Source organism: Myripristis murdjan, chromosome 17, assembly GCF_902150065.1.
Source record: "Myripristis murdjan chromosome 17, fMyrMur1.1, whole genome shotgun sequence".
Classification (NCBI taxonomy): Eukaryota; Metazoa; Chordata; class Actinopteri; order Holocentriformes; family Holocentridae; genus Myripristis; species Myripristis murdjan.
In genome coordinates this window covers 33198136-33221689 of record NC_043996.1, presented here as the reverse complement: position 1 = coordinate 33221689, position 23554 = coordinate 33198136, and the positions used below count along the sequence as shown (strand labels likewise).

At 45.8% G+C, this 23554-nt stretch overlaps 1 protein-coding gene across 1 annotated transcript; it reads right to left on the bottom strand.

Annotated features, from left to right (window-relative positions):
• Positions 1-5888: 5888 nt before the first annotated feature.
• lamc2 (laminin, gamma 2) lies at positions 5889-23394 on the bottom strand. Its single transcript, XM_030074515.1, has 21 exons — positions 23200-23394; positions 18679-18855; positions 17787-17904; positions 16821-16936; positions 16295-16426; positions 15859-16048; positions 15102-15214; positions 14792-15007; positions 13976-14152; positions 13120-13338; positions 11058-11194; positions 10815-10971; positions 10477-10682; positions 9433-9551; positions 9050-9187; positions 8351-8495; positions 8089-8238; positions 7352-7663; positions 6731-6889; positions 6537-6636; positions 5889-6174 (listed from the first exon to the last, which is right to left on the bottom strand). Exons 1-21 carry the CDS (start codon positions 23273-23275, stop codon positions 5921-5923), a joined length of 3411 nt encoding a protein of 1136 aa, XP_029930375.1. The 5' UTR covers positions 23276-23394; the 3' UTR covers positions 5889-5920.
• Between the last annotated feature and the right edge of the window lie 160 nt (positions 23395-23554).

Genomic DNA, 23554 nt, shown 5'->3' with positions numbered 1-23554 from the left:
TCTCAGTCATTTTTAATCTAACAGTTGCCGTGACAACGACTCAGCAGCACAGCTGATCTTTATCTACAACTAACCAAATACGAACAGTTATATTTAAATACAGGCTACTGCTTTCCAGTGTCGGCGCCACAACAAACATCTGTCTTTTCATAAACTCACCGGCAGATGTTTTATTTCAGCTGGGGGTGTGTCACTCCAATTTAACGTCAGCTCCGATTAATGTGGCTAAGCAGCAAAAGTAAGGACAGTAAGCAGTCGCATTAAGGCTGAACAGAGTTATAGAATCACCTTTTCAGGCTGTTATCAATTTACCTCTGAAATAAAGACCACAGCTTTCACAGATGTGTTGATTTATTAAATGTTCATTTCAATGTACAGATGCAAACAAATTGACAAATTAATAAAATCAATGGCCCAGGAAACTCAAAGACTACACAAGTTAATAATGACTAATAGGCTAATTAATAACTGATACCATTAACTCATTAATAACAAGAACAAAGTTACAGCCGCACATCTCCGTGGAAAATCTTACAGGTACTGTCCATGGTGCTGACTGCGCATCAGCAGGTACTGTCCGTGGTGCTGAATCTGCTTCAGCAGGTACTGTCCATGGTGCTGAATCTGCTGAGGCATTTCATTCTCTTTATCATAGAAATTAAAGCTCCATAAAATTGACGGAGGATCTTGTTTAGCTCTTCTTTCCTTACAGGTGAGAAATCAGCTGTTTGCCCGGTGTTTGTCGGGTGGTCTTGTAGACATTTGACGGCCCAAGACGTTGACCGGGCCGTACCGGCTTCATTTCCTGACCTCTCCAGCTGATCCAGCTCTTCACTTGTCACTCTCACGTATCTCTCCCTTTTCTCTTCTGTCTTGTCTTCCTCGTTCAGCCATTTATCCAAACATAGGTCGCCAAAGAAATCAAAATTGACAACAAAACGTCCATTATGCAGGCGAACAAAGATGACAGCGGCTTTTGATGCAGGTTTCAGTGAAACGTTTTGTGTTGCCATGGAAACCACACAGACTCGGGCAATAAGATAAATGCGGAGTAATATTTTCAGTGATGAAGTAGTTTTTATTTGAGCAAGGCTAGCCATGCTGTCATGCTCATTTGAGCACATTCTAGACGTCTGATTGACCAATCAGATTGCTCGGTCGGATCTACGTGTTGTATATATTTTTTTAAAAATCGCACATACCCCCTGGAGTTCCTCCAAGTACCCCCAGGGGTACACATACCCCCATTTGAGAAACTGTGCTCTACAACATATGGATAATATTGCTTGTGGTTCTTCCCCACAAAACCTCTTTACATGATAAACACAACAGAGAAAAATTTGGACTTCATTGTTTATTCATAATGTGTTCTACAGTACAACTTCCAGTCAATACAGTGTTAAGGGATGAAAGGGAACTGAATACACAGTAAAGGAATGAAAGAAAAAATACAGATTGTAAAAATATATAAAACATAAGAAATACTGTAATAGAAAATAATTGACCTCAGCCTCCCCACTGTGGATTACTGGTAAATACAGAAAATATCTGAATCTGATGCTGCCACTGCATCATGTCTCTGGTCCAGGTCCAACGTCACCTACATCGCCTGCTGCATCAGAAACACACCTGGAACACCTCATCCTCCACGGCCTGGAGAAGGTCAACAGATACTTATCTCCTCGGTCCTCGCCTCCCTCTTCCTCCTCCTCCTCCTCCTCCTCCTCCTCCTCCTGGATCCGTTGCTCTCAAACTAAATGAACTAACCTAGGGCCCTTTAATTTGTGCATTAGAGGTTCTGATTGGTGTGTGAACAGGTGTGTCTCAGTGTGAAGTATGGTACCTGGCTCAGGAGTGACCAGGTGAGTGTCTCTGTGGTGTGTCGCTCAGGACGCAGGAGGCAGCTCTTTCTTCTTTCCCTTTATTGAACAAACTTGTGCGTCCTTGGTAGGTGTGGTCTGTGGAGCAAATAAGGACATTTATTTGTCTTCAAGTCTCTATAATAAAAAGGTCTTTTAAAATATCGGCCGTTGTTGCATAATAGTAACAGTACAACAGTCATATCCTCAGAGACTCACCACAAACACACGTGAAAAACATGTGTTGGACTCTTTTCTTCCACTAGAGGGCGACATGACCCAGCAGGCGTTGCTCTGTTGTTGCCCTGTTGGACCATTCTGTCATTAAAAACTGCTGCCATGAAGAGAACAACTCTCACACTGAATGCTGAACATCAGCTAGTTTCTCCTGTTGCTTTAGACCTTGTTGTAGAGATGGAACACTGGCTGTGGATTATTCTTGCTGCACTTCTCTTTGGTATGATAGACAGCATCACACTTTGATCCACCTGTTTCTAGCAATATAGAAAGCTTTCTCCAGCTCATCAAGCTCTATTTGTTGTTGATGTGCAGATTCCACAGGAGCAGAACATGGCATATCTGCTGTCATTTGTTAGCTTGGAGATAACTCCCTGTATGCTACAGGCTGACATCAGACAGCAGGCAGTGAAAAGCCACACTCATCTACATGTCTGTGTCAAGCAGTCATGCACAAACTAGTCATGTTGTGATCTCAGCTCCAGTCAACTATCTCAACACTTGAGCTGCTGCTGGCCATAGAGGAACACTGGACACTGGACATTTTCCACTGTCTTCTCCTCTCAGCCTCATGGACAATGTTAGTCTAATGGCTTGATTTTCTCCACTTTTTCCAGGGCTAACAGCTGCAGACGACATCTCTCCTGTACAAGATGAAGTCAGTGGGACAGAGGGGCAATCTGTCACACTCACCTGCACCTATCAAACTCGTTACACTAGTATCGACCTTCACTGGTACAGACATCAGTCTGGCCTGGCTCCTCAGTTTATACTCTGGAAAGGAGCAAAGTCAAGAAGCGATCGTCAATATATTCCTGATACACGTTATCAATCTAAAACAAGCGACACATCCACTGAACTCACCATAACAGGCCTAACCCTGGCAGACACAGCTCTCTACTACTGTGCTCTAGACACACAGTGATAGAAAGTCTACAAGAGGCTGTACAAAAACCTGAACACAGATATCTCACTATTCTTCAAAGAGGAGGGAAGTGGAATTCAAACCACAGCTTCATATCAGATGGATTGTGGGAACTCATGCTTTATCAGAGCCACTGTGGTTCCAGCTGCTAATCAAACACTGTGGGAGGACTCACATGCTCAGCCACGGACGTAATTTGGGGGGGGGGGGACAGGGGGGACATGTCCCCTCCACTTTTTCAAAAGGCAGTTTTGGTCCCCTGCCGTTTTTACTGCCCAAAAACAATGTTACGCTGTATTAAATGGAGACAGGTCAGCCACTAGGACCCAGGGGAAAACGGCCGCTCAAGCTGAAGCCTGTTTCCCTTGAGACCGCCCACAAGCTCTTCGATTGGCTCTGCCGTTTCTTGCTAATTTGTGATTGGCCGTCCCCGCTGTCACTCCATCTGGTTGTAAACTGCGCCTGGACTTGCTCTCCGGTGGAAAAAAAAAAAGGGGGGGGAAACGGTGTTGCTCATCACCGTGTTTAGCTCGTTAGCCAGTAGTCCGTCTTCATCTGCTGCTGTGGGTCCAATGATCGAAGACAACGTGTGTTTGGAAGCTTTGGCTAAGTGGATTATGTTAAATGTTAATAGTTAACCATCCTGTGGTGTTTGAGTCAAATTGACTCGTGTTCACTTTTCTTTTATATTTAAAATTTGATTTTCTTCCATATAACTGCCTGAAAATGGCAGATGGTTCTCTGTTACACACTTCAAATAAAATTGATGATCACTACTTGCATTGAATTATGGATATTTTTTTTTCAATTTCTCCCCTCCTGTGATATTCCCTGGTCAATTTGATCAGCCCATCACTGGGTGGTGCTGGCTGATGGTCCAAATATTTGAAATGATTTCATTTCATTTTCACATATACCAGTCTGCAATAATCCATCCATTTATATTTAACTATAGTCAAAATAATTCAGAAATTCTGCTTATTTTTACTCAAAAATTAGGTATATTTTATGTAAATTAGGTCTATTGACCATACATTCCAAAAATAAGTGTAAAATTGGTGGTAATGAGTTGGAGTGAAGTTGACTAACAAGGTCAAACACAGAATTGGGTGATAATTTTATGCTGTATACTTTACAACCAGTCAAACCACAAAGGGAACTGTGAACTACAAGGAGATCAGTGAAATGAAAAGTAACAATAGAAAACTAGAACTACTAGAAAACACTGTGAACTGAAAGAGTTTGAGTTTTATTAAAAAGTTTATTTTTTGCATACCTGTGTGTGAAATTTCTGTATGACAACTTTGTATTTAAAAGCCTCTAGGCTGTAGTTTTATACATATTTTGAACTTCATATTGCTTTGAGGTGTAGGATAGATGTCATGGCACTACTGAAACTGTTCATGCCATCCCTTTATTTGTTTGTTTGTTTGTTTATTTATTTATTCATTTATTTATTTTATCTTCTTACTTTCTTACCTACTTACTTATATATTTTCTCTTCCTGAAGTGTTTTTGGATTTTTGGCATGGGTATAGTACTGTGTTCATTTTCAGTTTTAAATGTTTTTATTCATTCATTCATTTATTCATTTATTTATTTATTTATTAATACATTTATTTAGTTATTCATTTTAAGCCTTATGTTTTATTTTATTGTATGCACAAATCAAGAACCAAGTAGTGATGTAGAATAAAGAAATACATGACATTAAAAAAAATCACTTCAAATGAAAAATGAGACACCAGACCGAGCTCTGTTTGTGCAGTTTATATTTAATAGCATCTGCTTTGTGTGTGTGTGTTTTTTTTTTTAACATACATATATATTTATATAAAAGTAGCCTACATATAAAAACCTGAAATGTGATGAACCACATGAGCGACTCTCAACACTTTTGGCAACAACAGAAACGACAGAAGAGAAGAACGCCGAGTCCTCATGAAGTCATAAGATCATCTATGTACAGTCATAAATAGAATACTCTTTAAGTGGCACTTGTTTCATTCACACACACACACACACACACACACACACACACACACAATTTTTACAGTAAACAACACAGTGAGTTTGCAGCGTGCGTCAAAGATCGTCCTGATAATCGATTTTCGGGGCCGATATTTAGAATTTTGAATATTTGAGAAGTTTGATTGACATGAAAGTTCCTGCTCACAGTTTTCTTTTCCCTTTTCGCTGCATTTGGATTTAATTCAGTTTCACAGCAAGACAAAACAAGACAAAACAAGACAAACCGCTCAATTTTAGCGTGTCGCGGCTGGTAATTTTTTTTTTTTTTTTTTTTTTTTAATTCATGTGAAAGTAAACGGCACAAAAGTGATCTGAGATGTTTTTAATCTAAAATGCTCATGTACAGAACCTGCTAACCTTGTTTTATTTTATAAATATAGTTTATTATTCCCGTCATTAATAATACCCGGAGCGGCTCAGACTGACAGGAAGTCAGATGGAGTCCCGCCGCCCGGAGCCCCCGTCCCGCCGCCGCTCAACAGGAACTGTAGCAGTGACGCACTTTCAAAATAAACTCCGCTCAATCTGACCTTTTATTTTGAAAGTCTCTCCCCTCTGTGGGCCATGCAGGCATCCCGACCGCCCCCCTCCACGGGACGGGACCAGACACTCAGAGGAGCAGTGTGTGTGCGTGTGTGTGTGCGTGTGTGTGCGTGTGTGCGTGTGTCAGTGTGCTGTGGTGTGGTGTGTGTATCAGTGAATGTGTGTGTGTCAGTGTGTATCAGTGTGTTGTGGTGTGAATATCAGCGTTAGTGTGTCTGTCAGTGTGTTTTGGTGTGTGTAAGTGTGTGAGTGTGTGTGTCAGTGTCAGTGTGTGTATCAGTGTGTGTGTGTGTGTGTGTCAGTGTGTGTGTGCGTGCGTGGCGGCTCAGGCGTGCTCGTGCGGGGGGTGGTTGAAGCAGCCGTTGGGCACGGCCTTCAGGATGTCCTCCAGGTTGCTGATGTCCAGCAGGACGCTGTCGATGTCGAGGTTGAGGCCGCTGAGGCGCCGCCGCTGCGCCGCCTCGCGCTCCGCCACCTCGTCCAGCCGCGGCCGCAGCTCGCGCTCCACGCTGCGCTGGGCGCCGGCCACCGCCTCCTCCAGCTCGCTCAGCCGCTCGGCGTCCACGCTGCCCGGCGACGCTGCGGGGACAGAGAGGACACACACACTCAGCACCTGCAGGCACATCTCCTGACCACCAGGGGGCGCCAGAGGATCTGACTTCAAATGAACAGATGGACCCGTCTCTTGAGAGGAGAGGGACAGAAACTGCTGCTGAAGGTACATTTATATTTATATTTATTTATATTTATATTTATTTTTATTTTTATTATTATTTTTATTTTTATTTTTATTTTTATTTTTATTTTTTATTTATTCATATGTATATTTATATTTATATTTATTTATATTTATATTTGTATTTATATTTATATCTATTTTTATTTATATTTAGCTAATCAAATCAAATCAGTTGAGTTCAGATGAGATCAGCTGTTCTTACTGAGCGCGCTCAGCAGGTCGCTGACGGTCTTCAGTGTTTGTCCCACGGCGTCTCTGGCGTTCTGGGCGTGGCTGAGCGCTCCGACCGCCCCGTCGTCTGCCTGCACACAAAACACATCCCAGGTTATCTCTGACCTTTGACCCCCAGAGCCCCGCCGTGTGCTCGCTGAGCGCCGGACTCAGGTGTGTTTGTACCTGCTTGGCGTCGTCCCGCTGCCTCGCCGCCTCGTCCAGCCGCTCGCTCAGATCCTCATCCGCCGCCGCCGCCTCCTCCTGCAGGGCCTTCACCTCCTTGTTCAGCTTGGTGGCGCTCTCCTCCAGACCGGCGTGAGACGGCAAAGAGTCGACCGCTCCCTGAAGGCAACACGAAACCCCAGGTGAGCCGGCGTGGAGCTCAGGTACGACCGCTCTGATCTCTCTGTGGCTTTTATCTTTGTTTTGACGTCTTGTTTTCAGCGTCAGTTCACTTTGATTGGTTTTAATCAGGTTTCTGAAGTTTCATTTAGTTTTATAATTTTAAAGAAGCTTAGTTTTAGTTTAGTGTGAACTCGGTTCAGTGCTGGTTTTAGTCTTTTTTTCTGTAATTTGAAGTATTTGCCAGGAGTTTGACTCAAAAGGTCAGAAAAACTTGTTTTATAAAAATCAACAAAATATCCGTTTAAAAATGAACAACCAAATAAACTGACAGAGACGAAAACTAAAGACATTTCTCCATAATAACCAAGATCAGTATAATAATCAATATAATAACCAATATCTGTATAACCAGTATCTTTTACCCAGAATAATTTTTAGCTGCCTGGCTGCCGGTTTTACCTGGAGTGCGCTGACGGCGTCGTCCAGCAGGCCGACGGTCTCCTGGGCGTCGCTCACGTCCTCGTCCACGCCGGCCAGGATGGACAGGGTCTCTGCGTTCTCCTCTTTGGCTCGCTGGATGGTGGCGTTGATGCCCGGAAGCTTCTGGATGGCGGCGTCGGCCTGCGCCTTGCTGCCGCCGACCTGCTCGTCGAACCCTCGGAGTGCGTTCAGGGCCCGGTCCAGCACGTCCTTGTTGCTGTCGATGCCGCGCAGCGCCGCCTGGGTGTCGGCCTTGGCGGCGTTGGCCCGGGCCAGCAGCCGGTCCAGGTCCTGCAGGGACGTCAGCAGCTGCGTTACCACAGTATCATATCATGCAGCAGAAACACTGTTATGTCTGAGAGGGGCTGCAGCACACACACATCATCAGCAGCTCAGAGAGTCTGCCTCCAGAGAGCTCTGCCAACGCTTTTACACAAACTGCCAGCAAAAACTTTTATATATTTTATTGTTTCATGGCTTCCTCTGTTTCTACATATTTTGCTGTTTCTATATCCTCCGTTATATAGGTCTGTCTTATTGACAGACTTATTTCTGCCTCTGTTCTTGTTTTTTCAGTTGATCTCCCGGTTTTGTCATGAAGTATTGGCACTTATTTTAAATCTCCTGTTTTTCTTTTATTCTCTTGTTTTTCACTTTATTGTAAAGCATGTTGGGCTGCACCCCCCCCGCCCCCCCGGCCTGGCCAGGTGAGTTACCTGCTGGGCGGCGTTGGCCTGGGCCAGCAGATCCTCCACAGCCGCCCTGTCCTGCTCCACGTCGTCCTGCTTATCCTGGAACTCTGTCAGGTTCTCCTGCAGCGCCCCCTTCAGGCCGTCCAGCCGGGCCACCGCGGCATCCATCTGCTCCTGAACGCAACACGAGGCGTGTCAGTTAGTTTGATTGATGGTTTTTAAGCAGTTATGATCGTGTATTTGGTGGTGAATGTGACGTTTGCAGCGGCGTGGCAGCAGCCGTCACCTTCAGGCCGTCGGGGATTTGCTTCTCCATGGCGGCGATGTGTTTCAGCATGCCGTCCGCCATCTTGCTCTCGCCCTTGGCCTCGCCGCTCACCCGGCCGGCCTTGTTCTCCAGAGCCTTCACCTGCGCCGAGGTGTTATCATACCTGCACACACACACACACACACACACACACACACGTCAGCACACACTCTGCAGAGCGAGCTCCATGCTGACGCCTCAGCGCTTCAGACTTTCTCGTGTCCTGGACCCTCCTGAGCCCCCGGACCCCCGCCTGCAGCGACTTCACCCCCAGGACTCTGACATGAACTGATGTTTTGGTTTGTGTTCAACAGATTTCTCTCAAAAACATGCCGGGGACAAGTGTGAACGAAACAACATGGAAAGGATGAGCAAATTAGCAAGAAATGACCCCAAAACAAGCCAAAAAAAAAAAAAATACAGGAAAATGGTCAGAAAATTTGCCAAAAATTAGACAAAAAAGTTTACAAAATGACCAGAAAACTGCATGTATAATTTCTTTATGACAGAGGCCTATTTAAAGGTCAGATCAGTGACGCTGGATGAGATTTCTTGCGTTAAATATCTCTCACAAGCATTTAAACTATTACTTGAGGAGGACCACCACAGACCCCCGGGGGACCCTGGACCCCGCTTTGAGAACCCGAGCTTCAGCGGGACGTCAGAGGAGAAACTCACATGTCCTTCAGGTCTCCGATCAGCTCCTTCACCTTGTTCTCCTTGTTCATGAGCTTGCGGACCTGATCCAGGCTCTGCTGGGCGTCGGCCAGCGCCTCGTTGGCGCTGCGCTCCACCGCGCTCGCCTTCTCCTGGTGGCTGATGGGAAAAACACAACACACACACACACACACACACACACACACACACACACACACACAGGAGTTAGCCCGGGCTCCGCTCCCCGAAAATAACACAGCTGATTATTTTGGGACAGGGTGATGGACGGTTTACTGGAGTCTGTCCCATGGGAGGAGCTGCTGCCAGCCTGTTGTCTTGTTAGTGTTGTCCGTCTGTGTGTGTGTGTGTGTGTGTGTGTGTGTGTGTGTGTGTGTGTGTCTCACCTGTCAGCCAGCTCTGTAGCTTTCTGTGCCAGAGAGGACAGGACCTCTGAGGCCGGAGCTCCATCCCCCGAACCCGAAGCTGCGTCGCCTGAACCCGAAGCATCCCCCTGCGGGGCGTCCTGACAGAGACACACAGTCAGTTAGAGACTGTCCAGTCATCTTCATCAACATCATCATCATCATCACCTTCACTACAGGCATCATCATCATCATCACCTTCACTACAGGCATCATCATCATCATCACCTTCACTACAGGCATCATCAGCAGCAGCAGCAGCAGCAGCTGTGTTTGCCTGTTCTTAAATTCAGGTTATATATTTTTGCAGATTCTAAGAACAGTCCAATGTTTTGGGCAAAGCAGCCCCCTCCAGACTGTGACGGAGCCAGGCTAACGACTCCCATAGACTTCCAGTCTTTATGCTAAGCTAACAGGAAATGCTACCCATTGGAGCTGAACCACTGGACGTCCAGAGGAGAAGATGGTGTCCAACATCTGGTCTGAGTCTGGGGAAGTCGGGGTTCGAGGATTTTGCCCAAGGTGTTGGAATATCCCTTTAAAGGTCCACTACACATAACTGAGGCCATCAAAGTGAGGACCCTTTAGACTCAACCGACAAAAAAAAACAAAGAAAGTCTACATGGTTCTCAGCAGGGTAATTTGAATTTTTTAAATTTAGTTTTCGTTAGTTTCAGCTTTTAGATCACAGTTTGACTTTGGTTTTTATTTTTATTTTTCAAGGTTTGTTTACAGTTTTATTTTTTTCTCTTCTGAAAATGACTCCTCCCAGTCAGTCGTTGGTAGAATATTTTCCGACAGGCATGTCTCAGAGGGGCTGACCTAGGATCAGATTGGATTTTGCCTGAAAGAACAGAAACACTTTCCTCCACAGTTTTATTTCACTGTAGTTTTAGGGAGGTTGAGTTTATTGTAGGTTTTTGTCAGTTGAGTCTCAATCATCCTCACTTCATTCGACCTGCAGAAATTTGTGTAATGCACCTTTAACCTCCCGGCTGCCCCTGCAGGCTAACGTGACATGCTTACAGCTGATGGGATGCTGAGCTTGGCCTCCTTCAGTCTGCGCCTCATGTCGTCGATCAGCTTCTGGACGTCGTCCACCTTGGACTCGTACGTCCGCTCTCGTCGCCGGGTGGCGGCGGCAGCGGCGGCGATGGCCTGCAGGTCGCGGTCCTCGGCCAGCTGGCTGCGGCTGATGGATGACAGCCGCTCCTGCAGAACCTTCTCCATGTCTGCCGGGCACAGGAAGTACAGAGTGACATCATCAGTCAATTAAAGGAGTCAATTAAAGTTAATTAAGAGGTAATAAAATGAGTTAATGAAGGGGGTTTGTGTGACATTAATAAAGTTGTTTGGTGTCTTGCCTGCGAGGCGCAGGGCGGTGCGCTGCAGCTCCGTCAGCTGCTGCTCGGCCGCTCGCAGCTTCCTGTCCAGCTGCTGGTCGCCGTCCGGCCGCACGCCGCCGTCCAGCCGGGAGAACAGAGCCTGCAGCTCCTGCAGCTTCACAGCGTACAGCTCCATCTGCACAGAGAGCACAGGTCACACACACGCAACACACACACACACACACACACACACACACACACACACACTCCTGGCAGACAAACCTTGGTCTTGACGGGGTTGAAGCAGGCGGGACAGGCGGAGCGGTGGCACCTGAGGCCCTCGTAGCCCGGTCTGCACTCACAGCGGCCGCCATCGTCACACTGAGCCGCCAGCGAGCCCTGAGGGTCACACTCACACGCTGCAGCACACACACACACACACACACACACACACAGGGTCCATGAGCTTCACAAGAGGCCTCACTCAGTGTGTAAAGTGGAGTCTGGGGACCCCCAGCGGTCCCTGAGGGTCTTCCAGAGGGTCCAAAGCAAAATGAGGAAGGAAATCTGATGCAGCATCAGTGACCCGACCTTTCAATATAAAATACTAATAAATCAATAGAAACTTTTTTTGTAATTTTATAAACTTGCAGCCTGTAGTGCTCCATAACTTTATCAATTTTTAACCATCTACGTGTGTGTGTGTGTGTGTGTGTGTGTGTGTGTGTGTGTGTGTGGTTTCTCTTCATTGTCCTGTTTTCTCCGAGTGTTTCATGTAAAGTTCCCTGTCGTCTGTGTCCTGAATTTGTCTCTCTCTCAAAACTTGAGTTGAACTCTTCTCCTCCACTAGAGGGCGACATGACCCAGCAGGCGTTGCTCTGTTGTTGCCCTGTTGGACCATTCTGTCATTAAAAACTGCTGCCATGAAGAGAACAACTCTCACACTGAATGCTGAACATCAGCTAGTTTCTCCTGTTGCTTTAGACCTTGTTGTAGAGATGGAACACTGGCTGTGGATTATTCTTGCTGCACTTCTCTTTGGTATGATAGACAGCATCACACTTTGATCCACCTGTTTCTAGCAATATAGAAAGCTTTCTCCAGCTCATCAAGCTCTATTTGTTGTTGATGTGCAGATTCCACAGGAGCAGAACATGGCATATCTGCTGTCATTTGTTAGCTTGGAGATAACTCCCTGTATGCTACAGGCTGACATCAGACAGCAGGCAGTGAAAAGCCACACTCATCTACATGTCTGTGTCAAGCAGTCATGCACAAACTAGTCATGTTGTGATCTCAGCTCCAGTCAACTCTCTCAACACTTGAGCTGCTGCTGGCCATAGAGGAACACTGGACACTGGACATTTTCCACTGTCTTCTCCTCTCAGCCTCATGGACAATGTTAGTCTAATGGCTTGATTTTCTCCACTTTTTCCAGGGCTAACAGCTGCAGACGACATCTCTCCTGTACAAGATGAAGTCAGTGGGACAGAGGGGCAATCTGTCACACTCACCTGCTCCTATCAAACTAGTTACAGTCAAATTTACCTTCACTGGTACAGACATCAGTCTGACCAGGCTCCTCAGTTCATATTGAAGAAAGGAGCCAAGTCATGGAGTGATCGTCAATATATTCCTGATACACGTTATCAATCCAAAACAAGCGTCACATCCACTGAACTCACCATAACAGGCCTAACCCTGGCAGACACAGCTCTCTACTACTGTGCTCTAGACACACAGTGATAGAAAGTCTACAAGAGGCTGTACAAAAACCTGAACACAGATATCTCACTATTCTTCAAAGAGGAGGGAAGTGGAATTCAAAGCCCAGCTTCATATCAGATGGATTGTGGGAACTCATGCTTTATCAGAGCCACTGTGGTTCCAGCTGCTAATCAAACACTGTGGGAGGACTCACATGCTCAGCAAATACAAAGCAATGACTAATCAGCTGGATGATGGTATGAACACAATGGTGTGAGCGCCCCCCACAGGCGACTCGGAGGGCAGAAGAGTTTTGTTTGTGTTCATTATGAATTTCTGCTTGTGGCATGAAGTCAAAGTGGTGAGATTAAAACACAATGTTAAAATATTTCTTGTGTCATAGCAGTTTCACCTTTTCAAATCTGAGCAAAATCCTGTGGGAAAGGGCTGGTGAGCAAATTAGCAAGAAATGACCTGAAAATTAGCAGGGGAAAAAAATCAAAATTCCTAAAAACTTTTTTCAATTTAATAATCAGAAACTGATTCGTTTGAAGGTCGGATCAGTGATGCTGGTTCAGGTTTCTGAGCCTCTGTAACGGGGCATTAAGCAGCTCGGAGCTGTGGCTGTGGCTCTTACGCTGGCAGGCGTCTGCGGGCCGCCGGTGGAAGAAGCCGGGCAGGCAGGCCTCACACTGCCCCCCTCTGGTGTTGTTGGCACACTGCAGACACTCTCCGGTGGCGGGGTCGCAGCTTCCCACCCTGCTCAGGTCCACGTGGCCGTTACACCTGCAGGGCTGGCATCCGCCGGCTGCCGGGTTGCCATAGAAACCGCTCTGACAGACGCTGCATCCGGAGCCTGCAGGACAGAGCAGAGACACCTGCATCACACAACATGGACGAGCTCACCTGGCCTCTCTCTCCGCAGAGCTCCTCCAAATGCACAGCTCAACGAGGTGTTTTACAGGAAGCCGTGAGATGAGAGGAATGCACGACGAGGAGGAGAAAAACAATCTCAAATACCATGAAACTGATCAGTAAAAAAAAAAAAAAAAAATCAGACATGACCTCCATCTGAATCAAAGCAGACGCTCCCCTCCCCGTCACATCTGTTAATTCTGATGGAGGTCATGTCTGATTTTTTTTTTTTTTCTATGATCGATTTTTATTGTATTCAAGATTTTTTTTCTCCTTCTTATTCTCACTTCATGCCTTCCATGGAAAAAAAGACTTTGGAAAAAACTGGGGAAAGCACTACAGAAAAACACAAATAAATTATGAACGAGTTTGATTATGACTGTGATTCTGATTACGAACATATCTGAATAACATCTTGTCCTTGTATGTTTGCCGCATATGAAATAAAGTTATTATTATTACTATGGACACCAGACACTCTGCCTATTCACAGAGAAACCTCAGTTCCCAGAATAATTTATTGCTAAACCAAACGTCGTGATGCCTGCTGATGAATGATCATGGTTGTCTGGACGTACCGGTGGTGCCGGGCGGACAGCCGCCGCAGAGGACCCGGCGGGTCGCGGCGTCCAGCGAGCAGGACTCTCCGGCGGGACAGGGGCACTGCAGACAGATCAGCGGCCGCAGGGGGTCCCTGTAAGACCCGGGCGGACAGCTGGAGCTTCCCGGCGTCTCGTCCGCAGAGTAACAGTCACCTGCAGGGGCATATGGGAAAATAGGCCTACTGAAACACAGACAGCAGGGCAAACAGGCAGACAGGCGGACTGGAGAAAGGAAAATACAAAAAGTAGAGAGTGAAGGAAAATCAGCCGTGCACGTCTAATGTAGGCTATAGTGCTCAGTTATTATATATGAATCTGGTATGAAATGTATGAAATATTGGAAAACACTGTTAGTGCAGTCGAGAAACTGAGAATTAAAAAAAAAAATCACACGTGGTAGGCTAATTGAACGACTCTTTTGGGGAATGAATGAACAAACTGATTTCCATCCATTTAAATCCCTTTCAGTTTGATTTAAGAGAATAAATTTGCTTCATTTGTCTGGTGCAGGAAACACTGAGACAGAGCAGCAGGTGGCTCTCAGGAGCGCTCACATCTTGGTGGATGATGATGATGAAACTCCAGAATGATGGCCAAACAAATCATAAAATTTCTTTTTGTAACTGGGTTTACCATCGCCTGAAACATGAAGCACTTCAGAGGTTCAGGAGAAAAATGTATGTAAGTAATGTATTTAAGACAAAGAATAGACAGTCAGCTGATTATATTACAAAAAGCAGAGTGTGCAGTCCTGATGTTTCCACAGAGCAGCGATGTGATTGGTCCACCCACCTGTCTCCGGGTCGCACTTCCCGCCCCGGCAGTGGCAGGGCTCACAGTCGCTGAAGGCTCCAAGTTCAGGGACCCGACGTTTGAACCCTGAGGCACACCGCTCGCAGAACTGGCCCTGGTGGCCCAGCGGGCAGCGGCAGCTCTGCACCCAGCCCGCTGGCACGCCGTCGCCCCGCCGCGCCGACACCAGCTGCACGTTGTCAAGGTAACCACGGCCTGCAAGGACGCAGCGTCATCAGGGTTATGATCCTAACACTGAGCTGCGAGCAGCCTCTCAGCTGTTTACGTCACATCTGAAATATGAACTCACCATTTTCACCAAACGTGGCTCGGATCTTGATGGCGGTGAGGTTCTGCAGGAGCATCTGGAACTGCAGGCTGGACAGCTGAGGCCTCCACCTGCAGCTGAGCCGCTCGTCCAGCCTGCACAGCACACACACACACACACACACACACAGTTACACACTTTGACTGACAGTGGTAACATGATCTTTATGAAAAACACTTTCTGCGATACAGAACAGAACAGAGGAGAAAGTTACTATAATTTATTATAATTAGGCTATAAATATAGGCTTTCTGGTCATGTGTACGTTTTTTCAGCCTTTTCCCCAGAAAATTCACTTTTTCTCTCTCAAAAAGATGGGGAGAGGACAATGAGTAAATTGGGAAAAAAAAAAAAAAAGACCAGAAAATTAGCAATAAATTTGCAACAAAATAGTTATAGAAATTATTACAAGAAACCTATGTTTATAATTAGTGAAGTGATGTATTTAAGTTTCTTTGTGATTTCTTGTGATTAAATGCTCGTGAAAGGAAGCGTTTAAGCTCTTCCTCATTTGGTGTGGACCCCTGAAGGACCCTCAAGGACCCCCGGGGTTCCCCGGACCCCAGTTTGAAAGAGTTACCACATCAAGACAACTGACATGTTACATCATTGAGGTTTTCAAATCTTTCGGGCTCAGAGGCATAAAAACTGTCAGCTCGCCCTCCTGCGAGGGGCGGAGCCATGACCACATGCCACGCCCGTCACACCAGCAGGCCACGCCCCCTCCCAGGTATCTGACCTGAAGCTGTAGGTGATCTTCTGTCCGCAGGGCACGATGGAGCGGAGGTCGCCCAGCGAGGCCGACACTCGCAGGCCGGAACCTTCCAGAATGATGTCGCTGGTGGACGGACGGCGAACGCCGCGGTCCAGACGCAGAGAGAAGGACAAGTTCTGACCGTAACTCAGCAAGTGATTCCCCAGGAAGGGAGCTGGAGGAGAGACAGAAGAACAGCAGCTTAGAGGAGAGGAGAGGAGAGGAGGACAAAAAAAGAAAAGAACACAAGAGAAACAAAAACAGATGAGAAGAAAAGAAATAGGAGCAAACAGAAAAGAAAATAACGGAAGAAAAGAAACAGTTAAGAAAAGAGAAAAGAAAAGAACAAAGAACAGGAGAGGACAGGACAGGAGAGGGGAGGGCAGGAGAGGGGAGGGCAGGAGAGGGCAGGAGGACACACCTGGGGCGTGCAGGTAGACCGGCTGGCTGTTCTTGGAGATCACCTCGATGTCTTTGTACTTTGGGGACCAGCGGAAGCTCACGTCGTCCAGGGCGACGCCCTGCGCTGTGGCTACATGCCAGCCATCCACACCTGCACACACACACACACACACACACACACACACACACACACACACACAAGGTCAAACTTCATTGAACCTTAAAATCCCTGGTGTATTATTTTAAACAGTAGCTTTGTCTATCGCTGAGGGTCTTTTATTGTGAAGCAAAGCAGTGTAATGTTGTTGCTGTGGTCTTTTATTGTGAAGGAGAGCAGTGTGATGTAGTCCTGGGTATTTTATTGTGAAGCAGAGCAATGGAAGGTTGTGCTCAGAGTCTTTTATTGTGAAGCAGAATGGCAGTAGGTTTTTGTCTGTGTCTTTTACTTTGAAGCAGAGTGGTGTGAAGTAGTCAGGGTCTCTTATTGTGAAGCAGAACAGTGTGAGGGAGTCAGGGTCTCTTATTGTGAAGCGGCGTGGGCCTACCTGTGCTGAAGTCGGAGGTGATGTTGTGGACGGAGAAGCCGGGCGTGGCCGAGCAGCGGCTGCTGTGGCCGAAACAGAAACACGCCGGCGTTTCCGCTTCCTGTCTGGGCTGACGACTGAGACAGAAACAGGAAGTCAGCTTTTATACTGAAAAGCCAAACAAAAAACACAGAAAACAACAACAACAAAACAACAAACAACCGCAAAGAAATTCTGACAGCGAACACAACAGAGCGGCTGGATTCTTTGTCAGTAATGATGTTGTGTTTACTAAATATTATAAACATCAGTGTCAAATTATTAAAACAAACATCCTCAGATTATAGAACACAACGAGACAAACGGCCTGATTTAAATATGACTGACAGGTTGATGATGTAATGTCAGATTGGTTTGATTGCTTTGAAAAACTTGGGCGACCCAAACATGAGTGAGAAATGAGCAACAAGTTACAAGAAAATGATCCAAAAAATCAATGAAAAAAGTACATAAACAACAGAATGAAAGAAAAAAATAAAAAAGACAAAACAAACAAAAAATGGCCTGAAAATAAGCCAAAAAAGAAGACATTTTTTTCCTGTAATATGTAATTTTAAATACATACAAATAATATTATGATACTATTCATAGTAAAATTTATATAATATTACAATATTTTGTAAAAGTTTCTAATGATTCTCTCTCACTCCTTTTTGTCTGAAAAAATTTCAGGTAATTTTCCATTTCTTTCTTTCTTTTGTCTTTTCTTTTTTTCTTTTTTCTTGTCTTTTTAAAGATAATTTTCCTGTAACCTTTGATTTTTTTCTTGTAAATTTTTGGGGCCGTTTCTTGGGAAGTTGCTCATTGTCTTTCCTCTGATGTTTTTGGCAGGAATCAGGCGAGTCTGTCTGGGATTCAAAGGGTTAAAGGAGACAATAATTAAAGAAAAATAATAATAAAGTCTGTGATGAAGTCTCCGCCCCTCACCTCTGCCTGCAGCCGTCCGGTCCCATCACGCCGTCACGGCAACGGTCACATTTGTCTCCTGACACGCCCTCCTTACAGCTGCAGCGCCCCCTGCTGTCACACCGCGCGCTGACCGAGCCTGCACACACACACACACACACACACACACACACACACACACACAGAGAGAGAGAGAGCGAGAGCAGAAAGAACACACATGAGGCTCACATGGGACGTCCCAAACCGGGAGGCAGCCACTCTGTGACTCTGAAGCAGCTGAGGCGTCACTGCCTGGCTCAAAGGCACATCAGCTCTGACTCATGAGTGTCTGTTTTGTCATGTAATGTTACAGTGGTTTTCAAACTGTGGCTCCTGACCTGCAGGGGGTCCCAGCCTGGAGACAGGGGAGTCATGGGATGCTACAAAAACCCCAGATGCATTTTTTTTTTGTCAGAAATCAGAAATTTCTACATCCATAAAGCTCCACTGACCAGTTTGTTTGTTTTTTTGTTTTTGTTTTTACTGGTGTTCTACCAATTTTTGCTGACTTAATTTGCTTATTTTTTATTTATTTTTTATTTATTTATTATTTTTTTTTTTAACTTTTTTTGTTCTGGTATTTTTTGCTAACATATTTTTGATTTTTTAAATCTTTTTTTCCTTTTTTTTTTGTTTTTCTCTTTGCCTGTGCTCTGGCCATTTCCACAAACTTATTTGGGTTAGGGTTAGGGTTATTCTCAATTTGCTCCTTTTTTTTAAACTAAGGTTTATTGAATCATTTATTTATGTATTTCCAAATGACTCACTAGAAATCATTAAAAAACAACACATCAGATACTGTCATACAGTCCTCTATTTCTGTGTGTGTGTGTGTGTGTGTGTGTGTGTGTGTGTGTGTGTGTGTGTGTCTCACCTGCGCCGTGGCAGCCGCAGGGCATGCAGTCCTGCCGCGCCCCCTGCTGGTAGAAGCCGTCCTTGCAGCGCTCGCAGTGGCGGCCCTCCGTGTTGCCCTGGCAGTCGACGCAGCGCAGGCCCCAGGCGTCCCGCAGGCAGTACCGAGATTTCCCGTTGCACAGACAACGCATCGTCGCTGCGGAGCGAAGACGGCAGCGCTCATTAACATCTCAAGTTTTTAGATTCAAATTTCATTCTTTCTTTTTCATGTGTATAGATTATATTTCTATTTATTTTTAACCACTTATTTTAAACATGTTTCCTTATTAATACACCCTTTCATTTTTTACTTACATTGTAAATTATGCTTTTAGATCATTTGTAGGTGCTTATATTGTTATAATAATTATTATTATTGGTCACAGTAATAGTGTTAGTAGTATTTAAACATGGTGAAATCACAACCACACAGAATCATGCAGCAACAGCACATTCACTCAGTTCATCGCATCTTTATCATTTTAAAAAAGGATGAAAAATCCCTTCATCTGTCTACACAGCTTCTGTAAGCCTTCTCAGTGAAGGAGGAGTGTCATCTTTAAGGGAAAAGTGAAAGTTAGTGAACTGGTGAAGCTGGAGGTTGAGGTTTCGCTGCTTTAACTCACAGTGGAAATGACATTATGATAAAAAAAAAAAAAAAAAAAGAAAGGTGCACTCTGCAACTTGATTTTTTTCAAACGACTTCAGGAAAAAATGTAAAAACCAGCCTGTGGTGTGGTGTGTCATGTGGTCGCAGCAGCAGAGTCTGAGCCTACAGGGCGGTGTCACCACACTGACCTCAGATCAGATCAGCAGGCTGCAGCACGTCACCGCTCGGCTCTGCCCAGGAAAAACACTCAGCTCGCCCTGCAAACAGCCACCAAACAGCCACCAAACAGCCACCAAACAGCCACCAAACAGCCTCCAAACAGCCACCAAACAGCCACCAAACAGCCTCCAAACAGCTACCAAACAACCTCCAAACAGCCTCCAAACAGCCTCTAAACAGCCTCCAAACAACCTCCAAACAGCCTCCACGGAGAACCAGGGCTGCTGTGCAGAACACTTTTGAGGCGGATAAATATGAACTGACATGTTTTTTTGTAGAGTTCTCAAATTCTGCCCGAACCGCCTAAAATGTATGTGAATTGGTCGGGTAGGGTATAGGGCTTCAGGTTCTGGTTCTGTGGTGAAGCTGCCTTTCGCCAACTATTATGTCCGTTCTCTCACTGCTACTAGAATTTGAGCCACCGGCGCTGCTAAATAATGGCGAATTTGGCGATCTTTTTTTTTTCTCCTCTCCTTTCTTTTTTCCGGGCTTTATCGGGCTGTCGGGTCTAAAGTTCAGCTAATTAGTAGGGTAGGGTAGGGCCTCGGGCTGGCCCAGTATGGCCCAGGTCTTAATTTTCAGGCCCGATGAGAACTCTAGTTCTTTGGCAGAACATAGTTCCCTGTGGTTCCGCTGTGGTCTGGTATCTGTGTCAGTGTTTTGGAACGAGCTGCAGCCATGAATTCTTGGTAACAGTCCCCGCCCCGCCCTGTTGGGCTGAGGTGGAGGGGAGATGGATGATGTTTTCATATCAGGATCTGTGCAGGAAAATCAGCTCCCTGAGGAGGGAAGGCGAGGTGTGTTCAGGTGTGTCTGTCTGCCTGGGTCAGGCGAGGCTCACCACAGCAGACATGACTGATTCTGAATCAGGGATTTCATGTCGCGACAGCAGCCGGGAGCCTGCGGTCACCGTGATCAAACATCAGCTGACTCATCACTGAGGCCACGAAACACCAAGGAACTCGTCTGGACCATGGCGCCGCCTCAGCAGCCCGCTCACTCCTTATCTTCAGGCTTCAGCTTTTGTTTTTCTCCAAACAAAGTAAAAAAAAACCTGCTGGCAGAATGAAATCAGGGAAAGTCAAGGTCAAATGCTCCTGATCGGAGCGTCTGACCTCCATTGGCCCAGCTGTCTTTCACAGTTTCCAGCCGTCCAGCATCAAAGATCTCCATCTTCTGCGTGTGACGCGCATTTTATCTTCACTCGTCAGACATCAGACAGCTCAGCGTTCCTAAAACACTGAAAAGGCTTCAGGTCTTATACGCCAGCTGCACGGCGGCTCAAAGTCCTTTTAGAAACAAAACCCTGGAGGTCTCGCCTGATGCAGACACTCCATGTTTGAATGAAGCAAAATGATGATTTATGACGTGAGCAAGGCGACTAAACAGACCGACGCGTATCCACTCTCAGTCTTCCTCAGGGCCCCAAAAAAAACACAGCTGGAACTATTTACCAGCCGCGGCGTTTCACCTCACAATCCAAGGCTTTGTACCCAGCCACAAGAGGGCGCCAAACCAATATCATTTCCCCCATATATACATAACCGACAAAGAAGAAATTACAATAAACAATAATTGGAGGGACACTGAAACCCAACAAGTGTCATATAATGTGGGGAAAAAATAAATAACTGAACTGTACATACAGAAAGCAGCAAGGAAAAAATATGTAAATATAGATTTAGATAAGTGCACAGCCAAGTTTATCAATTATTTCCTGATCTTGTACGAAATATCCAGTTTGGAGCAGATAAAGGAGTTTATAGTAGCTCCCATCAGGGAAGAGTGAGATCAGGTCAGAGAACACAGCAGCAGTCAAAGAGCTGAAGTGACCATGAGGCTTCATGCTGCTCGCTCACTCTGGCTCATACAAACACACACACACACACACACACACACACACACACACACACACTGTGGCTTTCCTAATGATTTTGGGTGAAGTGTCCCTTTAAGATGAAGGGACCTCTCTCTATGTGAGAGAGAGAGAGTGTGTGTGGAAAGTTTGCAGAGGATTGTGGGAAGGAGAGTTAGTGAGCCGGGCGTGGCTGCAGCGCTGAGGCTCCTTCTGACGCCAGGACGTCCACTCTGCTGCACACACACACACACACACACACACTGCACACACACTGCACACACACTGCAAACACACTGCAAACACACTGCACACACACTGCACACACACTGCAAACACACTGCACACACACTGCAAACACACTGCAAACACACTGCACACACACATTACACATCACTGATGCAGTGAGGACCGTTTAGACTCAACCGACAAAAAAATGAGGAGTAAGCATGAAGTTTATCAGGCTGGCAGTGAGAACCATGTAGACTCAACAAATCTCACATCCAGATTTTTTTTTTTTTATCAGTTTAGTCTCAATGGAACCATCCTTGAGAATTTTTGCGTAATGCACCTTTAATATTGATGCCCCTTTTTTACCCCCCAGTGTATTAAAATGCAGCGTTCAGCTCCACTGATCACACAAACGAACATTTCTGCATCTCTGACACATCAACACACACACACACACACACACACACACGCTTTCTGTCTCTTTAAAACACCTTGTTGTGTTTCTCCATTATCATTAATAACTTTTAACCCTTTCATGCATGAATTATAAAAGCCTGAGTCAAGATTTTTTCTTCTCATGTGTTTTTACTCTTCTTAGGGCATGAACATTTCTGAGTCTCCATACTTCTTTAAGATGCGGGACTGGTATTACCATGTCATCATACTGGTATTAATATGTTTTCAGCAACAAGAACTGACAGTCTCTGCATGAAGCTCAATGGAGGGGAGCAGCAGAGAGCATTCTAACAGCTGATATGCAATTCCACCATAGAAACCACTGCATTTAGGAGAAAATGACTTTAAAACACCTGTCCACTGCAGTGACCGCCATGCACCAGAGGCTTCAAATCATGTTTTCATGCATAATAATGTGTGTTTTATGTTTTGCTGTGGAGGATTTTGTAATTTTTTTTTCTTTATGAAAAGTGCCGTATAGATAAAGTCTGTTATTTTATATTTTTTAAATTATTGTTATAAATATCTGAACCTAAGAATCTAATTCAGACCAAAACTTCAGTCTGATAAATCATAACCAGCTGTCAGCGAGCAGCCTCCTGCTCTCCAGGGAAAATCACTTTCCAGGGTTTTTAAAGGACCTCTCCCCTGATGTCTGTACGTGTCAGAACACACACACCCTCAGCACGTTATACAACATGTAAAAAAAAACACACACACACACGGGTCAGCAACGTCCAAACAGCCGCCGAGGCAGAAACACCTTCTCAGGACGCTGGACTCTGCTCTCACTTCCAAAAACCAAGTCAACGTCTCAGACCAGGACTTTGTTGAGGCGCTGAGGTACGACAGAAACACGTCCCAGGTGAGCAACACCTGCACACGGAGCTCTGAACGTCATTTATGAGCTGAACACGCAGCCTCACAAAAAACTTCATTTCCCAGAAGCTCCTGAACACATCCAGATGTTTGATCAGATCCACCACCTCTCAGGTTCCAGGGGTTTCCATGAGCACCAGAGGACACCTGAACGCCTCACAGCCCAAACTCTGCAAACTCAAACTGTTATCTTTAAACAGAGCTCAAACAGCACACACACACACACACACACACACACACACAGGACTCACAGTGCCAGGTGTAGGTGGCCTGCACGGCGCTCAGCACAGCCAGCAGGCCGGCCAGGCGGATCAGGCGGCCGCTCATCGTCCCTCAGTCGCTTTTCACAAAACAAATCAAATCAAAGAAGAAGAAGAAGTGGAGGAGGAGAAATCCTGTTCCTGTGGAGTCGTGAAGAGAAAAAACAGCCTCGACCTGCCGCCGCCGCTATTTATCTGCTGCTGAGGCCGAGCTGCTGCAGGTCGCTACACGCCGGCTTACTCACTGTGATTCACACTGTACACACACACACTCACACACACTCACACACACACTCATACACACTCATGGCAGGAAGTGGCACAACAGGGCCACAGTGTGTGTGTG

Coding starts and splice junctions, on each gene's coding strand:
- lamc2 (XM_030074515.1), bottom strand. CDS start 23,275: ATGAGCGGCCGCCTGATCCGCCTGGCCGGCCTGCTGGCTGTGCTGAGC. Junction 15,008..15,101: donor AGCCACGTTTGGTGAAAATG/GTGAGTTCATAT, acceptor GCGTCCTTGCAG/GCCGTGGTTACCTTGACAAC. Junction 9,552..10,476: donor AGCTCAGCATCCCATCAGCT/GTAAGCATGTCA, acceptor TGTCTCTGTCAG/GACGCCCCGCAGGGGGATGC.